Source organism: Anopheles stephensi, chromosome 3 (assembly GCF_013141755.1).
Source record: "Anopheles stephensi strain Indian chromosome 3, UCI_ANSTEP_V1.0, whole genome shotgun sequence".
In the NCBI taxonomy this organism is placed as follows: domain Eukaryota; kingdom Metazoa; phylum Arthropoda; class Insecta; order Diptera; family Culicidae; genus Anopheles; species Anopheles stephensi.
The window spans coordinates 68,203,403-68,230,314 of record NC_050203.1 but is presented as its reverse complement, the minus strand read 5'-3'; the positions used below and the strand labels follow the sequence as shown (position 1 = coordinate 68,230,314).

General features: G+C 44.8%; 1 protein-coding gene across 10 annotated transcripts in view; it reads right to left on the bottom strand.

The window, feature by feature from the left end:
• The window catches only part of LOC118512724 (semaphorin-1A), a 154,291-nt gene that overhangs the window by 100,731 nt on the left and 26,648 nt on the right, over positions 1-26,912 (bottom strand). For all 10 annotated transcript variants that reach the window (XM_036057579.1, XM_036057574.1, XM_036057581.1 and 7 more), the window contains one exon: positions 26,099-26,812. In XM_036057579.1, the coding sequence (XP_035913472.1) occupies positions 26,099-26,261 (163 nt within the window). In that variant the 5' untranslated portion in view covers positions 26,262-26,812. The remainder of the gene's footprint in view (positions 1-26,098; positions 26,813-26,912) is intronic.

The following is a 26,912-nucleotide window of genomic DNA, read 5'->3' as shown; positions in this document are numbered from 1 at the left end:
GTGCTGCTATGTTATTTTTCCATCCTTAGTCATTTGTTTCACTTCTTTCTGTTTTCCAGTGTTTTCTAGCTTGTTTTTGTATTCTAACCAAAAATAAAACACCCAGCGCTGCCACAGTATGTGTGTGTGAAACAACAACGGGCGTACAGAAGAGAAAAAAAACCCCCCGAAGCTTAAGACAAATGGTCGCCCACCCTTGGCTCGCAACTTGCCCCTGTCGTCGGTGGGCGATCAAGAGAAGCATCTTTCCGTTGAAAGTATAAGAAATTACTCAGGATTTAGTGCCGCTTACAATGGCCGACGGTGATGAGCGGTCTTGGTGAGTGTAGCGAACGCAGTAAAGCACGCGATGAGTGTGTAATCAGCTGCATCAGTGTATGGGAAACGCGGTGGGGAAATGAGCTTTGAAGCATTAAATTACGGGCTAAGCAGTTATCCACCAATCATATGCTTAACAAAGTTGGTGTGCTTTAAGCGTTCAAGAATCGTACAAAATATTATTCGAAATTCTCTTTAAGAAACTAAACTTTCTCAAAATTTAACCACATTCCTGCACAGGCACTCCAGCACTCGCTGAACAACGATTAATGATTCTGTCCAGAGGCTGCCATCATGCACGTCCACACACTCCCGATGTGCACAAACCGTGTGGAAGACACATTCCGAGCGCTACACAAAGACAAATCACCACCATCCTGAGCTGAGCATCATTTTTCTACATCGTACTTCACCGGGAAGCAAGCTGCATGTGCATTTCATTCGATAGCACTTCACCAAACGGCGGGCTGCGCGAGATTGTTGCTGCACACTCGAAAAACAACAATCAACCACTAATGAAGCCAACGGGGAAAGCCGGAGACGACGGAGCAAAAAAAAGAATGAAGAAACGCATTCCTCAATGCCAGCCGAAGGGGGAAGAATCCACTCTCCACAGCAGCGAAACAGGGGACTGATTGAGAATAGTATCCTCCATTTTGAAGATGAAAACGTTACTCCTCATCGCTCTGGCTTGCGTTCTCTGGCGTCCCTCAATAGTAACTGCTGCAACTTTCCTGCATGATGAATATTTTATGACAGATTACGGGGCCATCCGTTGTAGCAGCAGCTTCGAAATCCCCCCCACCCTCCCTCCTCCCGGAAGAGCGAGTAGCTCTCTCCCATGTTGCATCCGAACTTTGGCCAAAACTTCTGACAAACGCCATCTGCTCACAACGGCGAACAGTGTGTGGTTCCGGATATCTCGGACAGTGATAAACATTCCAACCGTCCTACGAACTCTGTTTACTTACATCTTTAAGACTGTGTGAGGTTTCTTGATACTCGGTCCTTGACAGTCCGATCCCTCCCAGAGAAAAGCGTTTAGAAATTTTTCATCTCAAATAGTTCGGTTGACTAGGCTGGCTCTAGTGAGACATTCCAAATATTGGTACAAGCCGTAATCATATCATCATTTTCTCACACTTTCAGGACAGAAATTCGAAAACAACACACTACACCGACGAGTGTGTGTGTGTGTGTGTGTGTTAAAATAAATACCTATTTCAATATTTTTAAAACTTCCTACCTACGCCCATAACACATCTTCAGAGCACAAGCGGAACGATAATCCATCTTCAACGAAATGTCCGACAATCAACCACACCTAAGACCTTAACACGCACGGGTCATCTGGCATTTTGGCCCCTTACACGATGTTGGTACAACACACACACACACATCCGCACATAATATATCTGAAAGGATCACTGTTCGACCCGTTGCCATCCGGCCAACAAAATAAAAGGGTCGTCCCCAAAACTTTCTCCAAATAAAAAAACCCCAACATGGAATCGATCCCCCCCCCCTCCCCCCTCCGAACGCTTCCACTAGCCGCACCCCGGTACACAGCACCGGCCTTGTGCTAAAGTTCCCAACTTCTTCGTCCCAAGGGAAACGTGCCCTAGAATACGGCATCATCAGCGCCATTGCTGGTAGCCGGGTTTTGCGCAAATTTACTTACGAAAATTATACATACACACGTCAGAGAAGGAAATTTATACGCTTCCCCTCGGCAGCAGGATGAAACAAACGACCGGCGTACGGATAAGAGTCCTCCTTCTTGCTCGGCGTGCTTCCTGCAGATACTGTGGGATTCGATCCCCAAAAAAACCGTGTGACAGGGTTAGGGAGTTTGATGATGTCTAGGAATTTCTAGACATTTGCAATCCCTCCCAGTGACACCTGCAGATTTGCCCGAGCAAACGTTGGTATGTGTAGTGTGTGTGTGTGTGTGTGCATACAGTCGGACATTCCTTCCACCTGGGTGGAATGTGAGTCTGACAGCCTTTTACTAAGTCACACCCGGATGGATACCTCACATTAGATGTGATCCCCCGGCCGAGGTCAGGTGCGCCAATCGGTATTTTCATTAGTGGAGATATCCTGTGTATGCGTGCGTTTCACAAGTCTGAATCTAGGTGGTAAAATTGAAGTACACACGTAAACCCCTTTTTTGACGATCTCCATAACGAAAGAAGGTCGCTTTTTGCTCTGCTATTTCTTCTCCAGCGACGGATGGTAACCGGGTGTTGAAGATATTTTGTATACTGCGTACTTTCTTTCCAGTCACGCCAGTTTTTGTCCAACAGAAAAACCAGGTTTGCAGTGCCGGGCAGGTCTATTTGTGAAAGCATTTCGGAAGCGAAACGGTCGGAAACGGCTCATCGGCTTCCGCAGCTCTAGATCTGTGAAATGAACGTTCACCTCCTGCAGCACCAGGACACGAGTGAGGCCGGCCCAAACGCACCGGTCTACAAGAACCGATGTGCACACGGGCGCATGCATTCGGGCGATAATGACTAAAGGAAGCTGGATCATGTTACCGAGCGATAAAGCGCCACTCCCACGACACAACTTTCGGGCCAACCAACCCTGCACACACATCAGTTCGGTTGGGAGCCAAAGAGCCAAGTTTTCCAGTGCAAGTTTAGCACGATAGGGTACCCCGAGCAGGGACGCACCCACCAAGCAGAGCACTGTGGCGGAGATCCTGCACACATCCACGCGGACAGTATCTCTTGAAGGCTTAGGCCTAATGTTCCCCCGAGCATCCGATTCCAGCAGAGCACATTACCTTCTGGTTGTCTTTTGGAGAGGCTGAAAATACAAGCGCTGAACTTTCAACAACTCTCTTCTCGTTGGGCGATGATGCACGCCAACACTGGTGGTGGTCCAGAGAAACTCGTCTCGACCACACACACACACAGTCTGATGGAAACACCATCCCGGAAAGTTGGCGTATAAAAACGGAAAATGGATATTTAACGTCCGAACAGCGGCGTGGCAGAAGCAGCAGCAGCAGCAGCAATCGGTATCTCTTATTTGCGCAGCCACTTCTCTCTGCTGTAAACGTCGTGCCGTTGGATGCATTAGAAATTCTTCTCCAACGCTTACGAGCAAGACAGTTTCCCCTTTCAAGCCTACACACAGCCAACCGTCCAATGAGTCATCTCATATATTTGGGATTATATGATGCCGGAATGGGATGGAAGGCATATGGAGTCATTTCCTTCTAGATATGAGGCTAAACTTTGCCACCGTAACACCGACATTAACGTGTGCGAATAAATGAATGCAAAAGCAACCCCCATAAACTTCTTATATTTTTTTATAATATATACCAAATTGTTAATTATCGTCAAAAAATGAGTACTAAGACACCATAAGTATTAGGAAGCATGGCGGTAAAAATATTTAATCTCTGAATCTATCGCTGAATAATCTAAACGTAACATGCCTTGAATATTTAAACAAAAATCTGAATCTTGTCAATAACAATAGATTTAGGATGCAAACAATTATAGATAACTAGCAAAAACACATAGAATTTCATAACTTGGTAAAATTAAGGATAGTCTTAGCAAGAATTCTATCAAGATTTCTGGCTAGTCTTAGCAAGAAGAAGTATTAAAATTTAAATTCTTCGCAAACAATGGAAAAAACAAATCTCTCTCAAGATTATTGCAAATAAACATTATCTAAAATATAAACAACCCATCAAAGAGATCGCTTCTCATCGGCAATGAAACCTTTCTACCGCTGCGTTTGATATTCAATAAACGCAAAATTCATTCCTCTAACGATTTCTCCATTGAATCGCAGTTTGAAAGGTTTCCTGTGTAATGAATGCGCAAATAAAAGAAAAAAGGTAAACCGAATACCTCAATCTCCCCGCGTGTTTCTCGTTGTATTATTTTTACTTCGCATTTCTCTGTTTCCACGCACATTCCTTCTAAAAACAACTCAAATCCGTTCGCAGGCAGGAAAGCCACCGGTGCCCGCCTATTTTTGCACAATTTCCGCCCAACATCAAAGCGGAAGGAAGTGGATCGCAGCAGCAGCAGCAGAACAGCGTACACGACACAGGGAGAACGAGAATCCCAAATCGATTCCACATGCTTCCGGGCGGGATACCTCACTCGCTCGGTTCGCTCGTAAATACATTACGTGGCTTCGACAACCGGCCCGTTACGTTTTGCGATGTTGTCGACCAGGTTGCGCGCTATTCTTGTACTGTCTGCCCTTTTCGCAAGCGGATGCGGGTTTGTGTTTGCGATTTGCAAAAAAGGGCGCATCGCACCTTTGCTGCGTCACATCCATCATCACTGGGCACGAGTTTAGTGGCGTCATCTACACAACCGAACGCATCTTTTGTGCGTGATTTTGTCTGAACGAAATACCTCGCGGTACATCCTCCCGTACTGGCAAATCGTGGCACACACAATCATCAAATATATTCGACTTCGCCTAGTCGCCTAGAGGCGGATCTCCAACAAATACGCCACGCCATCAACCATTGCTTCCGATGGGTAGCAGCCATATGGAATTGAACCCACCCGTGCAGTGAATAAATTGACACCCGATCAGGAAACACTCGCCGTGTATCGGGAGGAGGGTGTATCACCTTTTTCGGGCATCGCCAGTTTCCATATTCTTCCCATACCGGGCACGGGCAAAGGAAACAACTCCCGAAATGGTTACATAATGCAATGAATTTGATTAAATTTCCCTCAATCACCTCAACGGTGGCCCCTACCGTCCGCGCCCACCTCCACCTCCCCTTCGCCTTCGATTGTGCATGAAACGTCTCCACATAATAACAACAGCGGCAGACGATTCCAAAGTTCTGACTACTGATAGTGTGACAATGGCTCCGTCCGAGCTACGTCCATGCACTCCAAAGCGAGGTTGATGTACGGCGTGTTTGTCTCTCTATCTCGCCTCCCGAATATGCAACACTCTGCCACCGGGGAACGCATCATCATGATGCGCCCCCCACCCACCCCCCCCCCCCCCGTAGTCGCTTCCGATGACGTTTAAAACGTTAACTTAATTGAATTTCATGTCGAGCGCAACGGGTCGCGACCGAATCGAGCCAAGAGAACGGTTAGTCTTCCTGTACGAAGCGTTCGAATCAACTCGAGCACAACAACAAACCTGTCCGGGCTTTTGGGAAGAACTACTACTATACCATATTGGAATGCGAACCGGTGCCTTTGCTGGAGATGGAAACAGTTAGGTAAATATAATCGATGAAAATTACTGGTACAGAACTAAATTCCAATTTGTGAACCTGTGGACATTTTAATTAAAACCTGCCTAAATAAGTACATTAGTTATGGTGTTAAGTCTCAACGATTTGTCCTAGGCTGTTGGAGTTTTTTTATAAGGATGTATCCAGAAATGCTTAATGTGGAACCTTTCATTCATATAATGGAATATCGCAAACAAATAGGGGAAAATATGGAACGATACTATGGAACTTCGCAATCAGCTGCAGATTCCCTCCCATGTGCTTGGTCCTGTCCGAAGCGGTCTGGTGGCCGATCCGAAAGCGGCGCCGGTCTTCATACGGCAGAATCGGGGTTCAAACCCCATCCAGACCGCGCCTTCCCGTACACAGGGTTGACTGCTTTGCTACGGGTAAAATCAAGTCTCAGAAAGCCAGAAATGGCAGGCCGAGATCTTTCGAGGTTGTAAAGCCACCGAATAAGAAGAAGCTTGGTCCTGTCCTATTTATTTTATTCAATAAGGACAGCCTAGCCTTATTGCTATAAGTTCAGTCCAGTTAAACTGTAAAATTACAAAATGCCATCAGTCGATGGCGATCGATTCACATCTCCATGCCGTGGTATTCCCCCTATTTTTGACATTCTCCAGAGTGTTTCCACAGTTTCATTACATGGTTCGAAACGTTGTAAAAGAGTCAAATAGAGTTAATTGAGAAAATTTCCATTACCACCCCATCTGCTACATCCCCTACATAGATAACAGATTCCCCCATTTCCCAATCAATGCTGGACACATCAAAAGTGTGCGCCTTTATTTGTTGCACAATAGTCGCACAGATGTTTCGTGAAGCTGCAGCAATAACACTCAATTAGGTTGCTTCTTTACCGTTCAAAACACGAAAGGATCCTGCTTTTTTTGTTGTTGTTGCTGCTGCTACTTTGCAACCAGAGCTGCTTGGCCTTTTGTGTATTCTTTGCCGAAGAGAAATTGCTTCAAGCAACGGAGACGCATTACTTTCACTGCTTGTTTGAATTTATACGGCAAGTGCAAAGGGTCGTCGTCGTCGTCGGTTACGAAAACTTCGCCTCACACTGCCCGACCACTCTCCATTTATCTCCAACACTCCATTCAACACAAATAACCATGTCGATAGCAACCAACTTTGAAAGGCTCGATCAACGGCTCCGCAGGATAATACGACAGTGATCCGTCCCTGGGCTGCTTCCTCCCATTGCTCGACACAGCGCAATCCATCAGGAGCGTAAGAAGGACTTTGCTTTACACTTGCTCTGCCCTGTTACATCCACAGAACCGAAAAGATGTACACTGATTTGAAAGAAATCGAGTAAAAAAAAGGTAGAGACGCTCCTTTAACTCCTTTTTCGCACGCAAACACACAACCATTCATTTGGGTTCCATCGACCGGAAGCTTTGGCACTACAAACTAACACCCAATACAGCTCGCGCCCTGATGCCTTCTGGCAGCATTGCCGTCAAGATGCAGTGTGATGGGGGAGGGGGGGGGGGCGTTCCTTTTTTTTGCTGATGCTGCTCCATTCTAAACACAACAGAGAGAATTTAACGACAAAAGAAAACACATTTATCGGAACCATGACAACGTCCGGAAGCCGGATAGTTAGCCGTCGTGATGTGATGATGTGCAGCAGCAGAAGCGCACACGTTTCTTAGGCGACTCATCATCAGCAGGCGCCTTTAGTTGCCAGTTTCTACAGGTTTCTGCAACTTTTACCGCTTCTTACCACAAGGAGAAACGCCAGATAAGACGACACAAAGGAGGAAACTGAAACCTTTTTTCCAACGTAGAAAAAAAAAATCGGAAACTGCATACGAACAAGATGTGCAGGTGGGGGGCAGGAGGGACCATGCCGGGTGGAGGCGAACAAAATAAAGAGACCTTTGAATTATATCGTGTTTCAAGCTTCATTCATTGATGGGCGCACCGACGCCAACGGCATCGATCGGCTTCCTTGCATCCATATCATTCCCTCACACGCCTCACACACACACACACCCGAAGGCCCACTGCTCCCACCTCATCCAGAACCCTTAACACAATCCTTTTATGCATCGACAGCTGCCACCCATTCAACAACTTTTCACACCCAACGTTGCGTCCCCGGCAGCCTAGCCCACCTCAGCCTAAACCCCATCATAGTTCCAATTGTCCTTCGCCGTCATGGCATCGCATCTCACCACTCTCATCTTTTCGTATTTCGTCCGCTAGACACACACACACACCGTGGGCTAACTGCAGGCACTTCTGCACGACACAAAGACTTACTTCCTACCTTTCTTCAATTACAGCACCCTCCGCTCCATGCACTGACTTCCACTGACAACGTGCAGCAGCTACTAACCTTTCCTGTCTTTGTGTTGACGAATCGACAAAGACGATGACGACGACGGGTGGCATTAAATATCAACTCGGAGGCTCCCAGCTTCCGGCTCGTAAGCACCGGAACTGAACCACCGCTGGGAACCTCTTCCCCAATGTACGGAAGCTCCGGAGGGAAAGTTCGCTATCACGTCGGTCCTTTCCGCCCGCGGGTCAGACGATGAAGGTGCCCGTGCGCGATGAATACTATTCCGCACCGCTACCATCGCCCTCAGCGAGCTTAAACTTTGTGGCCACCGGCAAAGGAATGTCGGGATTTTACTTGCAGCGAGCGCGAAGCCAATGCACCACGCTTCTATCAAGTGCTGAAGGCGCGCGTAAAAGCGCATCCAAGGCGTTCGAGGAGAAGCCCTACCAAAATCGGCAAGTATTCGTTGTGCTGTAGTATGGTTTGGCACTGCTTGTAGATATATAGATTAATAGTTTCATTTATTCCTTGCAGCGAGGAGAACTTTATATAAATATTATGAATATTTTTAAATTTTGGAAAAATGTTGAGAAACTTAATAAAACTCACAATTAAAACGTAAGTAAGTGGAAAAGTATTGAAAAACTTTGTATGAAATTATATCAGAGAGCATTCTAAGATTTAAGTTCATTTTAAAGAAGATAAAGGAGTGTATAATAAATATAAAAAAAAACAAACCAAAGGACGAAGAAATAAAATAAAATAAATTAATACACAAAACATGTCAATATTATATCGAAAATAGACACTCCAAGAGGTACTACTAGCATTTATTGTGAGCAATCATTTCCTGTGTTTAGACTGCGAACAAATAAACCATCAAGAACATTCCAGGTGAATGTCGCCTCCAAAACCTCATGTTCAAACACAATACTTAACGACATCACACAGACACACACACACCACGACCAGTAGAATATATTCATTCAATTAACCACTGCTTAATATGTTTGTCTCGTGTCAGACCGACGGAGCGCATCTCTAAGCTCATCGCAGCCACAGACGCAGAGCTTCCAAAATAGCAATGGCATTCACTTCACGTCGGATCTACGGGAAACATTCTGATTTTGGTTGGTTTGCCCTGCACAACAGGCTTGCCGATCAAATCAGCATCGGACGCCCTGACAGAATCCCGGACAACTTCACCACTAAAGCAGGGAGTGGGATTTTTGAACAAACGGCTTCCCCCGTAAGCATTAGCTAACCAGTTATTGCGAAGCAGCTTCCACTCGTCGGGTATTACTCCGTCAGAAGAAAACTAACCCTCCGCTTCCAGAGAACCAACCACCGGCAGCAGTAACCACCAGCCTAGCGCAACCGAACAAACAGAACCACCGCACACACACAACCTGACCCCGGGTGGGGAGAGTTCATTCGATTGAGAAACCGTACCGAACCGTTTATTAAATTATGCAAGTTATATTATTTACATTCAAAGCATTGGCCCGATCCGAAACGATGCTAGGGTGCTGGTGCTTCCGTCGGCACCTTCACAACAGATCTTTCTTCCGGGCCTGGCGTGCGGTTTCGGTGGTTCTCGGTTCTCGAACCGAACGCACTCCGAACATCGCCCATGGCTGGCTGGCTGGCTGTTCACTTATTCACGCACCTTCTTTAAGTATTTATCACAGGTCGGTCTCGTAGTCGGTAGTGCACACAGGAATTTACAGCGAATCGGTCGCAAATGCAAATCAAACCAATCGAAGGGCATCGGTGCTCCAAAGGAGAACCCGGGTTGGTTCTGGACCACTGTAAACCGATATGTAAAATTCACACAGGCCACCCCGTAGCAGTTGGCACACTTAACTTATTGCAACACAAACAGGGAGGTGGGTTGGTGTAGGTTTCATCGAGGTTCAAACTTTTTCCCTGGGCGAATCTTTACACGTGCAGAATTGGTATTGCGCAATATATTGAGTTGATTTGATGCTTTGTTTAAAACATGCAATCTTCATTCTTCGAGGGCTTGCAAACTCCCTGAATTGAGTTATGAAATGTAAGTTATATGGATCTGAGCAATTTATAAGGGGTCTTTACAGGCTGAGGCGACTGAAACTGTTTAACTTTTAAAGAAGTTTTGCTTCCCGGCTTACCGATTTTCCAACTTTTCTTGATCGAACTCTCTGAAATATGTATCAACATTGTTTGATCGTTTAAACGCAGCAATGGGCATACGATAACTTCATGAAGTCTTTTTGGAATCTCAACATTTCGCAGCGGAGATCACTAAAATTGAGGCGTTTTAAAATTGAGGCACGCCTCCATAGATATTAACAATTGATAGAGTGCTAAAGGCAAAGCAAACATTGTCTACAGTAAGATAAATGTGTGGATAGATGTTGACATAGATGTCAACATGGATGTTGACAATTTCTAAACTATTTCTCCTACTAAGCTCTATAACCTCAAGAGGTCTTGGTCTGCTTGGTACTGCTGTCGGTCTTGTATTGGAAGCTTTGTTGAGATATATTCAATCATTTTTTAACATTCTTAATGCGTCAGTATCATGAGCTAACCCTCTACATTATTCTATTCGTTTTTGACTCTTCCTCCTCAAGAGGGCAGAGAGAAGCCATTACCAGTTCCGGCACTTAGCTTTTCCGTTGTTGGTTGGACAATCTTAGAAATGGAAGATTAAGGCGAGAAACAACCACCAGACCTCACCAAATTATCTCTAAACACAATTTATTTTGACATTTGTAAAAATTAAGGGGCGAACCCTGTAATGAAGGCCGAATTCTTAAATTTTGAGTTGAGTTAGTTTCTACAGTCAGTTTGCTAGGGAAGCTATCAGCGTTTTAGCCATCAAATGAATACATTGTTGGAATGTTGTTGAGGTCCAACCAGGATATAATACTAGAATTTATTAACACGATTTACAATAAATAAATATTTACCGGCAAGTGTATAAATATAAATTCATGATATTCAATCCTTAACCATGGACAGGAACAACGCCAAACAGAAACAAGTGCTTTAATCAAAAATATGTTCACAATAAAGCCTACGAATTTGATTTTTTTCTGGCTCAAACTTTCTTCACCCTCTTCCCTAACCCTCCCATGCGTCGGGTGAAAAGTTACGAATGAGGTCATAACTTCTATTCCCATTTGGGAAAGCCTGGAAACGGCCATTGCGGGTGGAGCGCAAGCTCGGATAACACAAACTGCGGTAAAGACACAACCCAACGGCCTTAGACGGTGCGGTGAGAAAAAAAAGGGTTCATTTGCTTACCGAGAAGGCGGCAAAATTGCCCGATGGACTAAACCCTTCGTTGCTTATTCCTCTGCCGACCTACGCCTTTTCCTTCCTGGACCCCTTCAAACCCATTTTGGAAACCCGATACCATAATACGGAAGTGTTAATGATGGAACGGTTTCAAAAATGAATTAATCCATCGGGAGTCCAACGGTAAGACGTACGGTCTGCCGTTTCAACCAACGCCGCAGCCAACGCCGACGGAAAACGGTCAAAGCGTGGGTTCAGTAGCCAACGGAAAGGAAATTGGCTTTCCACAAACGGCTTTCCACCACTGTACAGTCCCCTATGCTCGAGCGACCAATGATTCATTTCCCTCTTCATAAAACCCATAAGTCCGGAGCCCGGGTACAGAGAGTCTTGCTAGTTGCTGTACTTTTCAGCCCATAAAGCAAGCATCTGCATGCTTCAAACAATAAGCGATTTTAACATAACACACAATTGAAGCATTATACGACCTATTGTTGTTATAATCAATTCCACTAAAAGTAATAGTAAACGGAACCATTATATTAAAATGAATTCCATGAAATCAGTTTGAAACTAGACATCAAACGAAACTAAAATAATTGCTTTTAAGGGGAAATTTTCTCAAAAAAATAGGAAAAAGTCAAACTAAAAATTTAAGTAAAATATTTATTCGCCACTAATATTGATTCAAATGAATTATAGTAATACACTTTTCAGTGCAATATAATACTGCTTACGATGCGATTTTATTACTCTCCACACGATATCTGCACACCTAAAGCCAATGGTAGATTTATTTCGAAGCATCAGCGCTCAGTGAGCTGGAAATATTTACGACACAACATGTATGACCCTAGCGCAAAATATCGTTGTCCCACGGCGGCTCCCGTTGAACCTTAGCCTAGATGGCTAGATGCTGGTAAGAATTTATATTTTCCATTTCTTTTTTCCCCCCTTTTTCCTATTTAAATGGAAAATGACCAAAAACTGCATACGGTGGAGGTCGACTGGAGATAACCGGTTACACGGAATCGATCCACCAGCTGCTGGCGCAGTTTTGTCCCATAGCCAAAATGGGGAACTCCAACTCCAGAAAGCTTATCAAGCTGTGACCCGTGTGTGTGACGAAGGATCGTCCGCCGGTCTCGGTCTGACGGATTCATTGATCTATCAAAAGCACACCCTGCCGCCCGGCTGCTGTGTCATATCGATGCAGATGTGCTTTACGAGAAGTTTTGCTGAGCAGTCAAAACGATGATCACAAGCTGACGGTACACCACCAGTAGCTGCTGTGCGACAGTTACCCAGCCGGCTGGATGTGTGTGTGTGTGTGTGTGTGTGTGGGCACCAAAAAGCTACCCCTTCAAAATAACAAAACCAGCAAAACACACTCGAATCGTATCGAATTTCGTGGCAAGACACCTATCCACTCCGGAGCCTGGCAGCAAATGCAACACTTTGCCAACCAACGAACACCAGAATGAGAACGAGAGAAAGGCAACGAGTTTTTTGTACAATTCTGCGGAAAAAGAAATACAGAAACAGACACAAGGCTTTGGGAGCCGGTGAAAAAAAGCTTCAAGAAAAACCCACCCAATAACAAGCGCTCCATTCGCCCCATATCACGCACCGTTCCCTACCTCCCCCAAGCCCACCGTGTGGATGGAAAATGTAAATTGAGTTTGGAAACTCATAACATAAATTTCGTTTTCGGAATCATATTTTTCCTCCAACAGCTTAACCGGGGAAAAAAAAACCCTCACAGCCGGAAAAGGCGGCAGGCAGGCAAGAAAAATCGGCAAAACGGAAAGCGAAAAAGAATCCCACTGAAAGCCGAGAACATATCACTGCTTTCGAGCAGCAACAACAAAACGAGAGGCAGCACACGAAGCACAACGACATAAATAAATAAAAATACAATACAGTACTTTCGCTCTGGACTGTGCGCCGAACGTCTACACCAACCCAGGGATCGTGTACCGAACCTCCCCAAGAGTTCGACATGTGCCAATATGAATCTTGACTTGCCACCACCGCCGCTACACCATGGACAGCGCGCTACTAGCAACATTACAGCAATGGGAAAGCTGGCAACGACGAACGTCGGAAAAACGGAAAAGCTTGGGTAGGAAAAAAGGCACACCTCAACGGACCACCACCAACTGAAGAGTTCAATGAAACAACAAACTACAACCCAATGCGAGAGCGCACAACAGACTGCTGCACAGTCAGCGTTGGTTGGGTTTTGCTCCGGATACTTGCTTCAGCATTACACCAAGCAAGAAGGAAAGAGTTTTTCCGTTCTTTTCCAACCACACACACACACACACCAAGCGCAAGCCCATTTGCTATGGAGTGTTTCTTTGATTTTATTGCCGAACTTTTTAATAAACTTTTGTGCGAGTGCCCAGAAAACGGCACATGGCATGCAGCGACGGAGTTGGTTGCATACCGGTAGACCAAAGCTCCATCCAACCGTTAGAGCATTCGCCCGTGCTCGCAGTCCGATGAAGAGGAGAAGAGTGCATATTTTAGGCAAGGAAATGCGCGCCATGGAGGTAACTGAGCACTTGCCGGAGCTTTATTTATTGAATGCATCAGAAGGGAGAAAAATTATGCAGGCAAAGTAATTGCAAGAGGTACGCGCGAATGGAAAAAAAGTACAAATTTGTCATCTGTCAGTATTATTTCGAGTGCCTTTTTGAAGTTTGGCGTGTCTTTTGCAGTTGTCAGGGAAATGACTGACGGGCATCGAAAATACGGAATGAAAGAAAGAAAGAATATGTCTTACATTGATGATTTATATTTAATTAAAAGTATCGTCCAATTCCTAAAACACTAAGCAAACAATGCACACTGGGATTTTTTTTAAATTAGTTAAAAAAATATTGATTTAAAATAAAAAGATAAAAAGAACTAATTAACAATTTTGTAAAGAAAAATTTAACAAGTCAGTTAACTACATAATACTTTTAGCGGCAGAGCAACACATCAGTCCTTTAAGGCCGTCCACACGGACAGAGGAGGCGTGGTAGGCCCAAATTGAGATGGAGTGATGGCGTTAATGTGTCCGCCAGAACCGTGAACGGTATCGAGGATTGTTGCAGCAGGCCTAGATCGCAAAGCGGTTATAGCGTCTGATAAGTAAGTAAGTAAGTAAGTAAGTAAGTAAGTAAGTAATGTCGTTGTTTAATCAACTAGTGCTGCTGTAGTTTTATATGCTGTTAGACACAAAAAATATCAAAATCATGTCATATAGGCGGCGACAACGGCGCCGGTCTCGGTAGAACCGGGTTCAAATCCCATGCCGACCGTTTCCCCCTTGCGAGGACTGACTTTCCAGAATGGTAGGCATGACTTAAGAGGTCGTTAGGATTTTCTTTACAATATAAAACATTATTCAATTTTTCTAAGGTAGCGGAGCCACTATTATTATTAATACTTGTTTTTAAATTTAAGCTTGAAATAGCCACAAGATCAAGCTGTATTATTACTTTTTTCCCTTATATAAACCAAAAATCGCATAAAATCTAATCGTTTTCGTCTACAGCCAAATGAAACGATGCCCTCCAATATACTACTACCATCCAGAAACAAATTATACACGAAAGAGTTCTTTTACACACCACCTTTCGTGGGGATGGGAGTACACGTGTACCTTCTTCCACACCATTACCACTGACAGATATTCTAATAAAAATAAATAACAAACCAAAGAACCAAACACCCAATCCCTCCAACAAACAGAACGCGCCTTTATCGGGCGGAAGTACACCGTAAAACAGCCGGAATGATAAGCTTGTCTTTTGTGTCCATCCATTGCCCTTGAGCCAGTCAGTCAGCGAGGGAGAACCTGCTTTTCTGGCTGCTTCCTTTGTGACCCGGAAGCGATTGTTTCGCTCGTTCGCTGTCCGGGTACAATTATTGTGGGGATGCTATAAAAAGCGCTCAGATTTCATGCTCGGGCAAAGGTGAGCTTGGGAAAATTTGCTTTTCTTTTCTGTGGGTTTTTTTTTTATTTGCAAAATTCAAGCAATGGAAAGCCATCAGTTTGCGACTTGGCTATCGAAGGAACAGCGTTCGAAGACGATCCGTCCCTTGGTTAGACAGCCGGTGCTGTAAGTTGATTGAAAGACGGGTAGGGGAAAAAACAGCAACAATAACCACACCGCTTTTCACAGCACGCCTGCTTCAGGAACGGTGTCAAGCAACAGGATAACACAGCCATGAACACGGGCACAAACAAAAGACAAACTTTCCTGAAACCAATCATTAAGGAAAAGTATACAGGGGGGGTGAGGTAGAGCAGATATTGATACAAACGGGAACGCACCGGAAAACGAAACTTCCACTAAAACAAGCCCGTTTGTTTCCGTGTAACAATTTTTCTCCCGCGATGATGCCGCAAGAACGCGTGTGCCGGTATCGAATGAAATATTGCTATAAGCGAGAATTAATGTTCCCATGGGTAATTTTCTAGCGCTAACACCACAATAATGGTGTTAATTTCGATACTTTTATCGTTCCGAACCGGAAGCCACGAGTTTTATTCTGCCCTTCTTCCCGCTGGTACCAGGGGACCCACCAACGTAACACAAACTTGGGCGCCCACGTGAGTTCGGTGAAGATGACAGCCGGGAGGGGGGAGGGGGCGTGGGAGTGCGAAAGGGAGAACGGCGACTGTAGCGAATAAATTTGTCCAACCGACGGTTCACAGATAAACGTTATCCTTCCCCAAGGAACTTCATACACAGACACACACACACATACACCTTCAATTCACGGTTGCGAAAAATATTGAAGAAGCGAAAATGTATCGTACAAAAATCCCCACGGTGTACGGTTCTTATCGCAGACGCTTTTTCCATCTCGGGGACGCTAGATAAATCGGCTTTTCAAAAAGTTCGACGAATAATTGATTCCAATTTCGAGACTGAAGGGATGGCGATTAAGCAACAGGAGCCGGCTGAACCAAGGCAGCCAGGCAGGGAACAAAATAACAACTTTTTACGGTAACAACGGTGCCACAGCCAAAACCACCCCCCCCCCCCCCCCCCAAACCAAAACGCCCCCAAGGCTTTATTTTATTCTATTCTACTACTTTGCCGAGAGTTTTGCTACGACAGCAACATAAACAACGGCGAAAAGCTGTGCGAAGGATGAAAGTTTTCCTTTCATGTCTCATAGCGATCAGCTGCAAACGCTTCGCTTTGCGGAATCTTTAATTTAAATTAGGTTGCTTGATAAATAAATCGTTTATCGATAGATTCGTTGCTTGTTGGAACGTAAATAAAATAGAGGATATTTAAAATTTCTCGATAACGAAGGCATTACAAAGTTTGAACAATATTTCAAGTGATGAACCTGTGTCCTAGCCAGTGTCCCGAATTCACTCCATCGTTTTTCTATCATGTCTTATATTTACAGGCAACGAAGAGTTTGCCGTACTCGCAGTGAGACTGCCTCATTAAGTTTCATAATATCTTCACAATTCAGAAGAAATATTAAATTTTCCCATTATGTGCCTTAAGAATGTTAGAAGGCTGCTAGGAATTTGAACCCCGGTCCTGCCGCGTGAAGAACGGCGTCGTTATCGCCTCGGCCACCGGACCACCAACATTCTGAATACAATACAATACAATTCAGATAATTATTTCAGGAGTTAGGATATTATCTCTTTAAAAGGTCGAGAAGATTTTGTGCAAGATAGACTTTACTATATAGGACTTGATGTCCATGTCTGAGATAAAGCTGCCCAAGCAACCCTTTTCTGACCTTAATAACCTATTAGTTTATCTAACAGAAAGTCTGATAGTTTATTTGAGGACCTCATCAAATCATTCAATGGCCAGGATTGAGAGGCAGCTGATGATCAAGACCCAGTGAGAGCTGCAAAATAAAGACAACCATGGCTGGGGTCTCCCCTCAATGAAAAAGGACCACCAAGGAAAGGGTGGCAATATTTTGAAGGTAGTTCTAGAAGACTTCTAAAGTTGTAACATTTTGTATACGTCATTTATTAAATTTTGAAGAAGTCAGACATGGCGGAAAACATAGAAACTATTTTCCAACAAATCCTATACCAGACCTATCCAGTCGTCAAACTCGATTGTGCATCAGTCAAAGCACATAATTATGCACAGACCACATGGAGAAGATTAATTTTAATCACACTACTCTCTCCGTACCGCTCCGTACCCTGCAAAGCCAAGGACTAGGAAAATGGCGGGGATAAACAATCATTCTAGCTGGCACCAGGTAAGGTGCCCACTTATTTGACATTTCAGCAAACCACATCGCAATGGTAAGCCGTAGAGCTAGCGAACAATGCTCACGTGCTTCACCGAGAGGCGTTAGCTACAGCCAATAGATAGAAGTCGTCCAACGATGGTAGTTTTCTCACGACTTAAATCACTATCGCTTGACGATTCGCTGCACGGTACGAGCGGGTGAGACTCTAGACAGGAATATTCCACCACCGCCACCACCAACTAGCGAAACGGCAATTGAATAGTGAGGCACTGCACCCTCATAGTTAGCATATTTCTGGCAAACCATTTTCCAGCGCGCCAAGATGCGCTACATCCGTTTTCTTCAATCGACGGCATAAAGTATGCATTTGTTTATGCACCAGTGTGCACGCCCGGAACACACACACACACAGACCCATCTCTTCTGTGCTATCTTCACACATGCATATTTATGACGATCCTTTTGTGGCACTTTTCCCACTTAGCCACTCTTGCTTTTTTTTCTCTTCTACTCCCAACTCTGTTCGACTAGGGCGCGCTCTGTGACAGAGTCTCTTCCATGTTGGCAGCTCGCTCTAACAGCAACGGAAGCGCTCGCACACATCAACCAACACACATCTAATCTTCTTCCTCAACTCAATTCTGACCATCTGTAGCACACAAAAGGCAACAAAAAAACCTCCGCAATTCCAATATCGAGCGCAAGTGAAAATTTTGCAAATCAAAACGTTCCCCTAACTTCAATCTGACGGTTTTGTGGGAAGAAGAGATGGTACAATTTTCACTCTCTTCAGGTTTCTTCCTCGTGCCCGTGGTACAAATGTGGTACAATTCCTCCATCTACTTACTCTTTATCTCAACTGTATTGCATTGAAAACTTGCGGGAGATGAGGTTTTAGCTAAGTATGCACATCGTTTAACATGAAAAGCAGTATATAACCATCAGATGTGCTTGATGCAACAAACGATAGGCGATAGAGGCACACCAAAAACTCCACATCGAACGAAAAAAGATAAGGAAAGGAAAATTGAAAATGTTAAAGGGATTTTTTTAAACTTTACAGTGCTGTGATTAAAATGAGCACTCAGAGCAAATAAAGGGGAACCAGACGAAAGGCATATCACGTGCATATCAATTATAATTTAAATTCAAACTGTTCCATAGTGCACACAAAAACGCTTAACAAAATTAAATCAGCTCAAACATCAGCACACGCCGGTTCCATGGTTAGTTTATTCCCAGCATAACAAACATGTCATAAAGTGGCACAAAAAACAATTTCACAACACATCCAAACACGCACCGTTCGCGTCCTGCGTATACTAACTGTTTGACGTTTGAAATATCCTGCCCGGAATGAACCAGAAACATAACTTTTTATGCCCGAGCGCGGCCCGACCACAAACAGCAGAACCAATGCTGGGCGCGATCACAATGGCGTAACGCGCGTAAAACCAGCGTCCGATTAAATCGGGCGTAACATTTTAATGAAACAATTAATTTACTGAACTACAGTACACCCCCAAACACCGGCGCAACTCTCGCGGACTACGGGCACGGATTGAAGTTCCGTTTGTTTGCCATTAGTTTGCTCACCTGGCCGGCCGGCCGCTTTCATCCCCCGGCCCAGTCGGGAAGAAGGAACTTTTGAAGTGCTCGGAACCTGCCAACTAACTAACCCTGCCACAACACTGCCGCACCGTCCATCAACCGAACAGCAACAATCATCGGGGATGCATTCGCCTGCCAAGTCTGCCACCCTCCCACCCGAGCGGAGGTAGATTTAATTTGTCGTGCATAAAACAGTGCACGGTAATTAAAGGGAAGAATATAGCACCTTGCCGCTGGACGCAATGTGACGGTTTGAGGAGCATTTGGAGTACGATTTTCTTTTTCCCCCCTTTGAATCGCTCAACGGAACGCGGATGACGTGAAACCATTAGCCATTTATCTTTGTTGTCCTTTAAATCGGAACATGGTTTTTTTCAACGACCGATGGAAGGTGTGTACGTTGCGTGCTATGCTTATTATTGTGATTGCATATCTTAATGTGTAGTATTGATCGTGACTAATAGCAGTAATCTATCAAAGAACGGTTAAATAACCGTTATACAATCAACCCTGTGCTTGGAAAGGCTTTTGTGGCGATAAGCTAACCGCCCATAATGTGAGGTGTTTGGTGAAGGTAATTTATTAGCTGAGCGAACACATTTTGAATTCTACTAAACTGGACGGACCGGTAGGTGAAGCAACAACGGTGCCGGTCTTCACACGGCAGGACCGCAGTTCAAATCCCATCTGGATCACCTCCCCGTGTGCAGGGCTGACTAGTCTGCAACCAAGAGTCGAAGCTGTGGAAATAGTTTGAAGTCACGAAATTGAACCTTGGAGTCACAAACATTTTCTTTAAGCCTATCGAGAGGTTGAGATACTTTGATGACATAGGCATAGATTGGTTTGAGCCTCCCCTATACAGCAAAACGCATCTTTAAAGTCTTTTAATCTGTAAAAATAAGCGCCTCTGTCCGTGTGAACAGCCTAAAAGCACTTTACGGGCTGGGTCGTCCGGTGTCATTCTCATGACGTGACCATCTGCACGAAAGTGAGATCATCGTACAGCTCGTAGAGCTCGTCATTGTAGCGGCTCCTCCATTGTCCTACTTAATACTGTTAAAAGTTCTACTTCTTACATAAACCTTAGATGCATGGAGTCTGTCTAAAACTGACCAACTTCTCCTAGCCTCATTCGAGAGTAACATGCAACAAGGAGAGACAATGGACGAGTTCTTGAACTTGGGTGGACTAGTACCGTCATGATAATGGCAAAGAAAGAGACATTCCCATACTGATTCCCACACTGATGAAATTATGAATTGGTTTCGGAACATTGCAACACTTACAACACAACAATAAAAATAAAAGCCCAATTAACGCTACATTTCTTAATCACCCGCTTTCCCAAGCTTAACCACTCCAGAATGCTCTCGGAGTCAGTCTCCTTAATTGCAATCCAGCAAAATCTGAAGCAGCTTTTCCGATAAGATTAACGCGCATTGTTCAAGCACCTTCCATAAGCCTACGAGACTTTAACTTTGAATGCTTAGAAGGAGAAAAAAAATACGAGCTCCATTTTCTCCGAAAAACACTGCCAGTCTCGAGTCTCGAGTTACAGTAAGTGTAACAAAAGCGTCGGATGCCGTTTTGCTTCTCCTGCAGCTTTGTTACTTCATCCTCAAACATACACACACCACCCACACACACACACATCTGAATCTGATGTACGCACCAACAAATATGCACAACAATTCGAAGAAACAATTTCCCAAAAACGTTTTCCACCGTACCCATGACCTTTGTTGTGTCTTATCCTTGCAAAAAACGAACCAACACACACACACACACACACACACACACGCGCGCGTGAATATCGTCTGTGCTCATTTTACAAACGCTCTCGCCTGGCAATATCCTTCTTCAGCGCTCGCGGGACCTACCAGGTGTGCACATGGCAGGAAAAAAGCACCTGTTTTCTTCAAGGTAACGAAAAACCGGGCCCTCCAGCGGTTCCGTTCCTCCCATCATGGGTCTTTGTGCGAACGTAAATAATTTCACGCCCGTCTAACTTTTGCTGACCGGAACCGGTATAGGCCACGCGCACTAACGCATATCCTCTCTCCGGATGGTAGGCTGAGGCTCGTTGGTAGTTTCCACGAGTATCCTACTCACCGTGTGCTGCCGGTGGAAATGGAAATGAATTCTTAAAGCTGGCCCCCCTCGTTTTGCCGGTGAACTTCAATTTCGCACCCCAAAATCCACCACTCTCACACAGTAATTGCCCGCAAAACAAATGAGCATCCCGACACACGAGAGTTTTCCATGGTGTGGTAGGAACAAAAAAACGTTGGCCACACAAAAGATTTTCTAAAATATTACCGTTTTACGGCGCTTACAGCCGAAGACAATATGGTTTCTGCCTACGCCAGGAAATCGCGTAACAGCGACAAGGACCCGGGTAAAAAGGGACCGAAAGCGAGTGAGTTTCTAATAAACGACTCCATGTCTTAGAAATTGAAACATTTCGCCTCACCTAATGCGGCCCACTCTCTGCTCTTCGTTCACGTAGCGCGAATGAAAGCTTACACGAAATAAAGTACAATTTCTGGAGCAACAAATCCTTGCCCCGGCACGGAGCAGGCAAGCGACATGCAGGAGGTGCGTATGTTCGGCAAGTGCTAGCTGCGAAATGAAACCCTGAATAAAACAAAAAAAATGCGCAAACTGGCCCCAACGAACGGTAGAGGCATGCCAGCAATACCTTCTTCTGCCAACAAAAACGCAATGCAATAAAACCGAGAAAATTATCACAAGATGGCTCCTCGCCGCACACACACACACGCATTGCACACAAAAGCACTAAACCTCTCTGAACCGTGAAGGCATAAAAAAGCCACACGTCAGCAAACGAAAGCCTAGAAGTAATGCGGTTCCTCAACCACGGCGATACCACCTCCTTCTACACCTTCGGCAAGGCGGGAGGATCGTAAAATACCCCCACGTGTCAACGAAGTGAGACGATGGCAGCCTACGCACGGCACGCAGTCGGCGAAATACTTCGAGAGATTTGTGGTGAAAAAAGAAGCCGTTTCCGTCGTTTCCTTCCGTGGCTTCTGGTGCGTGGAAAGTGCGTGGTTCGCCCGTCTCTCTTTTTCCCGCTAGTTCCTTCCTTAGTTGTGTGTCTCTGTCTTGCTACGAAAAAATGTCACTGATAACCACACTAAACAAAACACAGCTGAGGTTTCGAGCATTTTCCCTTGTGTGGTGGAATTTTCTTTATCACCCAACAGAACAGAAAGGTCCCGGGCCAGAAAGCGTTATCTGCGCGTCTAGATAGTCCCGCGGAGTGTATGAATTAAAATTGTACACGCCAAAAAAATGTTAAACGCATCGTAAAAAGAAGTTCCCGAAAAGGGGGAAAAAGAAGAACGAAGAAAAACCGGAACACACATTCGAAACAGTCGCTTTACGCCTTTCGAACAACAACCACCTTCTTCTTGACGGGTTGATTTGTTTTTGGCGAAGCTGCTCAAACCCACCCAAAGCCGGCTTCCTGTGCACCCTCCCCCTCGCCTTACCTAAAATGGTGGGAGGTGCGTTTGCATAAGCAGCATTAAAGTTGTTTGCCGTTCGGTTTGGCCTGGTGGTGCCAGGAAGCTAAATAAAATTGTTTGCTTAATGTGCTCTGATTACATGCTGATAGCGTTAATGAGAAATACCAAAATTAATTTATAGCTTGTCCAGTTAAGCTTTGCTCCCTCGCCTTCCGCGCACACCACGCACACCACCAACCGACCGGGCGTTGTTAGCTGGTTCGAATCCTTGAGGAATAACCAACCAGCACCTAACTGAGTTACTACGGACAGAGCGGTTTTCGACGCGGCACTCGAATTTTGATGACAGTTTTGCAGCAGCGTGAAGGATGTTGTCACGGAATGTCCTCATGCGAAGAGCGGCCGGACCCGCCGGGAGTATCAGCGACAAATTGAGGTTATGTTGGTTTTATGGTTTACGATGCAAAGTCATGCAATACATCTCTCGCTCGTCCCCCGGCGGAAGCATTCTGTGTGGTCGTGGTGGTTCAAGCGCAATAACAAGGTGAAATGGCCCCGTTTGCAACCCAGATAACGGACCGGTTTTAAGCAGTGTGGATGAAATATATTTACTGTAGAAATTCTTTGCTGGTGAGATGTACGGAGTAGTAACTTCTATCAATGCATATTTTTAAACAATTTTTTTACAGTTCTAGATTTGATGGTAAAGTTGGATATAACTCCGTAGATCAGTAGAGGTCAAAGAGATATTAGAGATGCAGAGGCATCAGTTATGCGGATAAGTTCAGAGTTGATGGATTGGACCCAATCGTAAGTCTTCAAGAGTTCAAAAATCGTCAAGAATACAGATGAGTTACGTGTGGCTGTCTGTTACTGTCAAAGCTTCCCGTATAAATAATCTTTCTTTCGACTTGACCCTTGTTATCTTCTGATGCTTATATACAAAATTAAGAAAACGAGCATAGGATTTAGTGTCTTCTTCTTCTTCCTTGGCACTACAACCTCGAGAGGTCTCGGCCTGCCATTTCTGGCTTACTGTTACTGTCATTTTACCCCTAGCAAAGTAATCAGCCCGGGGAGGCGGTCTCGAAGGAACTCGGCCACCGAACCGCCCCAGGGTTTAGTTTAAGAAACCTAATATATTTCTGACATACTTTAAACAGTCAGGTATAGAAAGCTGACAAAATATAGAAAGCTCGTTAGAACAAGAAGCACTAACCTTAATCCAACCAATGTAATGCTGAGCTTTAAACATATAACTACTAGCTTCATATGGCAAAAAAACGATTCCAACAAAGCTAGATTTGAATAAATTATACATCACAACAATATCTCAAAAGTACCGCGGTGATCTTTTCCATTCCGCTTCTGTAGATGTGTAAAACAGACGAGATAAAAAATGAACTATTAAAGTGCAAATGAGCTCGTCACACTGTACCGTGGTGATACGTGCCAGAGCTATAACCAGACAGTTGTCTTACTATATTAAGAAAGATAAAACACTATCGCTTCGGATTGAGCGATATAAGCCGTAATTTATTGTTCGCCCTACAGAACGCGTTCGAAAAGGGGTATGAAATCGGAAGAAGGGATGTCGCCCAAAGTCGACGAGACAGTCTGCATAATTCATAGGATAAGATTAGCGCACGTGTGCACGTTGTTATACTTTGCATGTATTATAAAATATCGTTACATAGACTTCTTTTTGAAAATTTTACAATTTTAGTAATAAAAAAATAACATAGAATTTTTTTTTAAGATGTACAATCAAACGTGATAATTATAAATCAAATGAGGCACACCATACGAATAAATATTTATTTATTGATGAAAAAGGCTTCCTTATTAGAAAACCAAATAATGTATTCATTTAATTAATTCAAAAAATTCAATGGCCGAAACCTCTCCAACATAAAAGAGAAGCCAAGGAACCCATATGCCCAAGAACTCTCCGACGAAAATTACCATTTTCATCATGCCCCCGCCCAATGTGGCATATGTCATGTGGCACTCCAGGTTTGGAAAGTGCATCGAGCACACAAAGAAACAATTATGTCTTCAGGTTCCCCAAACAACAAGAGAAGCAACAAAAAAACAAAAAGCCAACACCCCAAAAGCAAAGATGTGCATGTCAGTTTTCACTGCCGAACGGGAACCGGCCTGCAGCAGCCTGCATTCCTTTCCACCCAATCTCACCTTCCGCTATTCACCCCTCCCATTTCCGTTTTTATTTCTCTTTCTTTAGTATTTCGAAGGCCTGGCAAACATTTGCGACAGTTATACCAACACAGCAGTAAAACCCGGGAGGAAACCCCGTGCCCGGTTTTAATAAGCGGCAATATGTTACATGTTACAAGTGCTGTCTCACCGCTGTTTACATTGAGGCCCTACCGCTCAAGAGCAAGACGGATGAACACTGCGATGCACCTTGGCCAAAACAAACAGCCAGCAAGAAGCAGTGGCAGCGCATCACACACAGACAACGACCATGGCCCTGGAGAACAGTGTCCTCCACAGACCGGGCAGCGTAGCAGCACCCGTAGCAAGAGGCTAACTTTTACAGAGTTTAATTTTATGCTCTATCTCTCATCAGAGTGTTTGTAGACGTTGTGGAGGACCCCAGCAGGGTCCACGCTGGCCGCACCGCCATCAGGCAATCCCCGGCGCCTAGATGCATCATTCGTCGCGTCCGATCTATTTAAAGTTTTGCCCGCTTTATCCCGCCACCAACCGTAGCCTCCTTCCCACACTGGGGTCACACAGGCTCACTTTTTCCCTCACTGCAGAACCCATTTCCGTTCGCGGCGGCAACGAGCGTGTGAGTGGACATAAAAATAATTACGCTTTCCATATGTTGTTTGCACAGACGGCACCCAGCGGTGGCAGAAGCGTTCCCGAAGCATCAAAAACATATGCGCAGGGAGACGCAAAACATGCTGCATGAACTTACATGAACTTGGTAGACTTGGGCTCGCTATTGAAACATTTCTTTAATTGACATTACACGCCAAACACACGCCGGGGACATCACTTTACAGAGACTTGAACATAAAATGTAGCTACTAGAAGAGGAGGAGACTTCAAGGAATAATAAAACATTTGCCAAGAAATGGATAGCAAAGTTCATTAAAAATGTAAATACAAAGCCCAGGAACTTTTTATGAAAAGCTATTGCATGACGTATGTATCAAGTTATATTATAGTTCCTCGATCATGCCCAAAAGTTCGTCTAAAATTACTGAACGACCCTACTTGCCCATCTTGCCCAACAAATTGCACTTTAATATCGTCGTTCTTCGGTACATACATCAACAGACATTGCGTCAATAGTTCGTCTCGTTGGACCTAAAATTAGACTGCCACTGTTCCTGGCGGCCTTTGCTGGCAAATAAAAGACACGATCCGCAGATAGAACAGGGCAATAAAGTTTAATGGTACTCGGCCGGATATTGAGCCGGCCTAAGTAGCGCTGTTTGCCGGGCGTTATGATGATGATGATGGTTTAAGAAGGCACACACACAGGCTGCTGCTGTCTCGATTGTGCCATGGTTGCGAATTTCATACTTGCGAACTTACCTAGCGTGACGTAGAGCTTCGGTCGAACGTTTTCCTGCCAGGCACATAGGTTACCGACGACGAACACCGTCGCCAGGAGGTAGCCGACCAGCAGCAGGCCTCCACGGGAAACAAGTGCGTCCAACCGCCCATGCGAGAACGATCGTATCGATTCGGCTGACATTTTGTTGCTGCTGCTGATGGCGGTGCTGCTGCTATTGCTTCCTGTCGCTCGTTCGCTCGATCCGTATATATCACTCTTTTGCCACTTTGCCACACTTCAACACACAATTTACTTCCCGCTTCTTTCACACTTCAACCCCCCCAAACGCACAAACTGCCAAACAAAAAAACCTCTCAACGGCACAGGATTTCCTTTTGCTTTTCACCACAGAACACAACAATTTTACTGCTTCTTCTCGCTTTTCCTTTTCTTCAGTGGAATGTGGAACGATAGAAATTTTCACCCAACCAAACCAACACACTAGTTTTGCGCACTAGAAGACCGCGTCTCGCCGGTTCGGCTCGACGGCTCACCAAAACCCGTGACGCTGCACCAAGAAAGCGGCCTGATCGATCCATACAGCTCCGTAACACTTGAGCACCGCTCTTAACAACATTTCAACGCACTTCACAACTGCCGTATTTAACAACCGAATCAGAACCCTTCTCTTACAACGCACGAGGTGCAGAATTCACGATCAATACACCGGCAGAAACACGGCACGGGATCACCTAATAAAAAAAAGCAAAATTTAATTTAGCACAAAAATAACCCGGATGAGATTTATTGCACTATGTTGGAAATTGCGGAAATACTAAACAATCTCTCTCC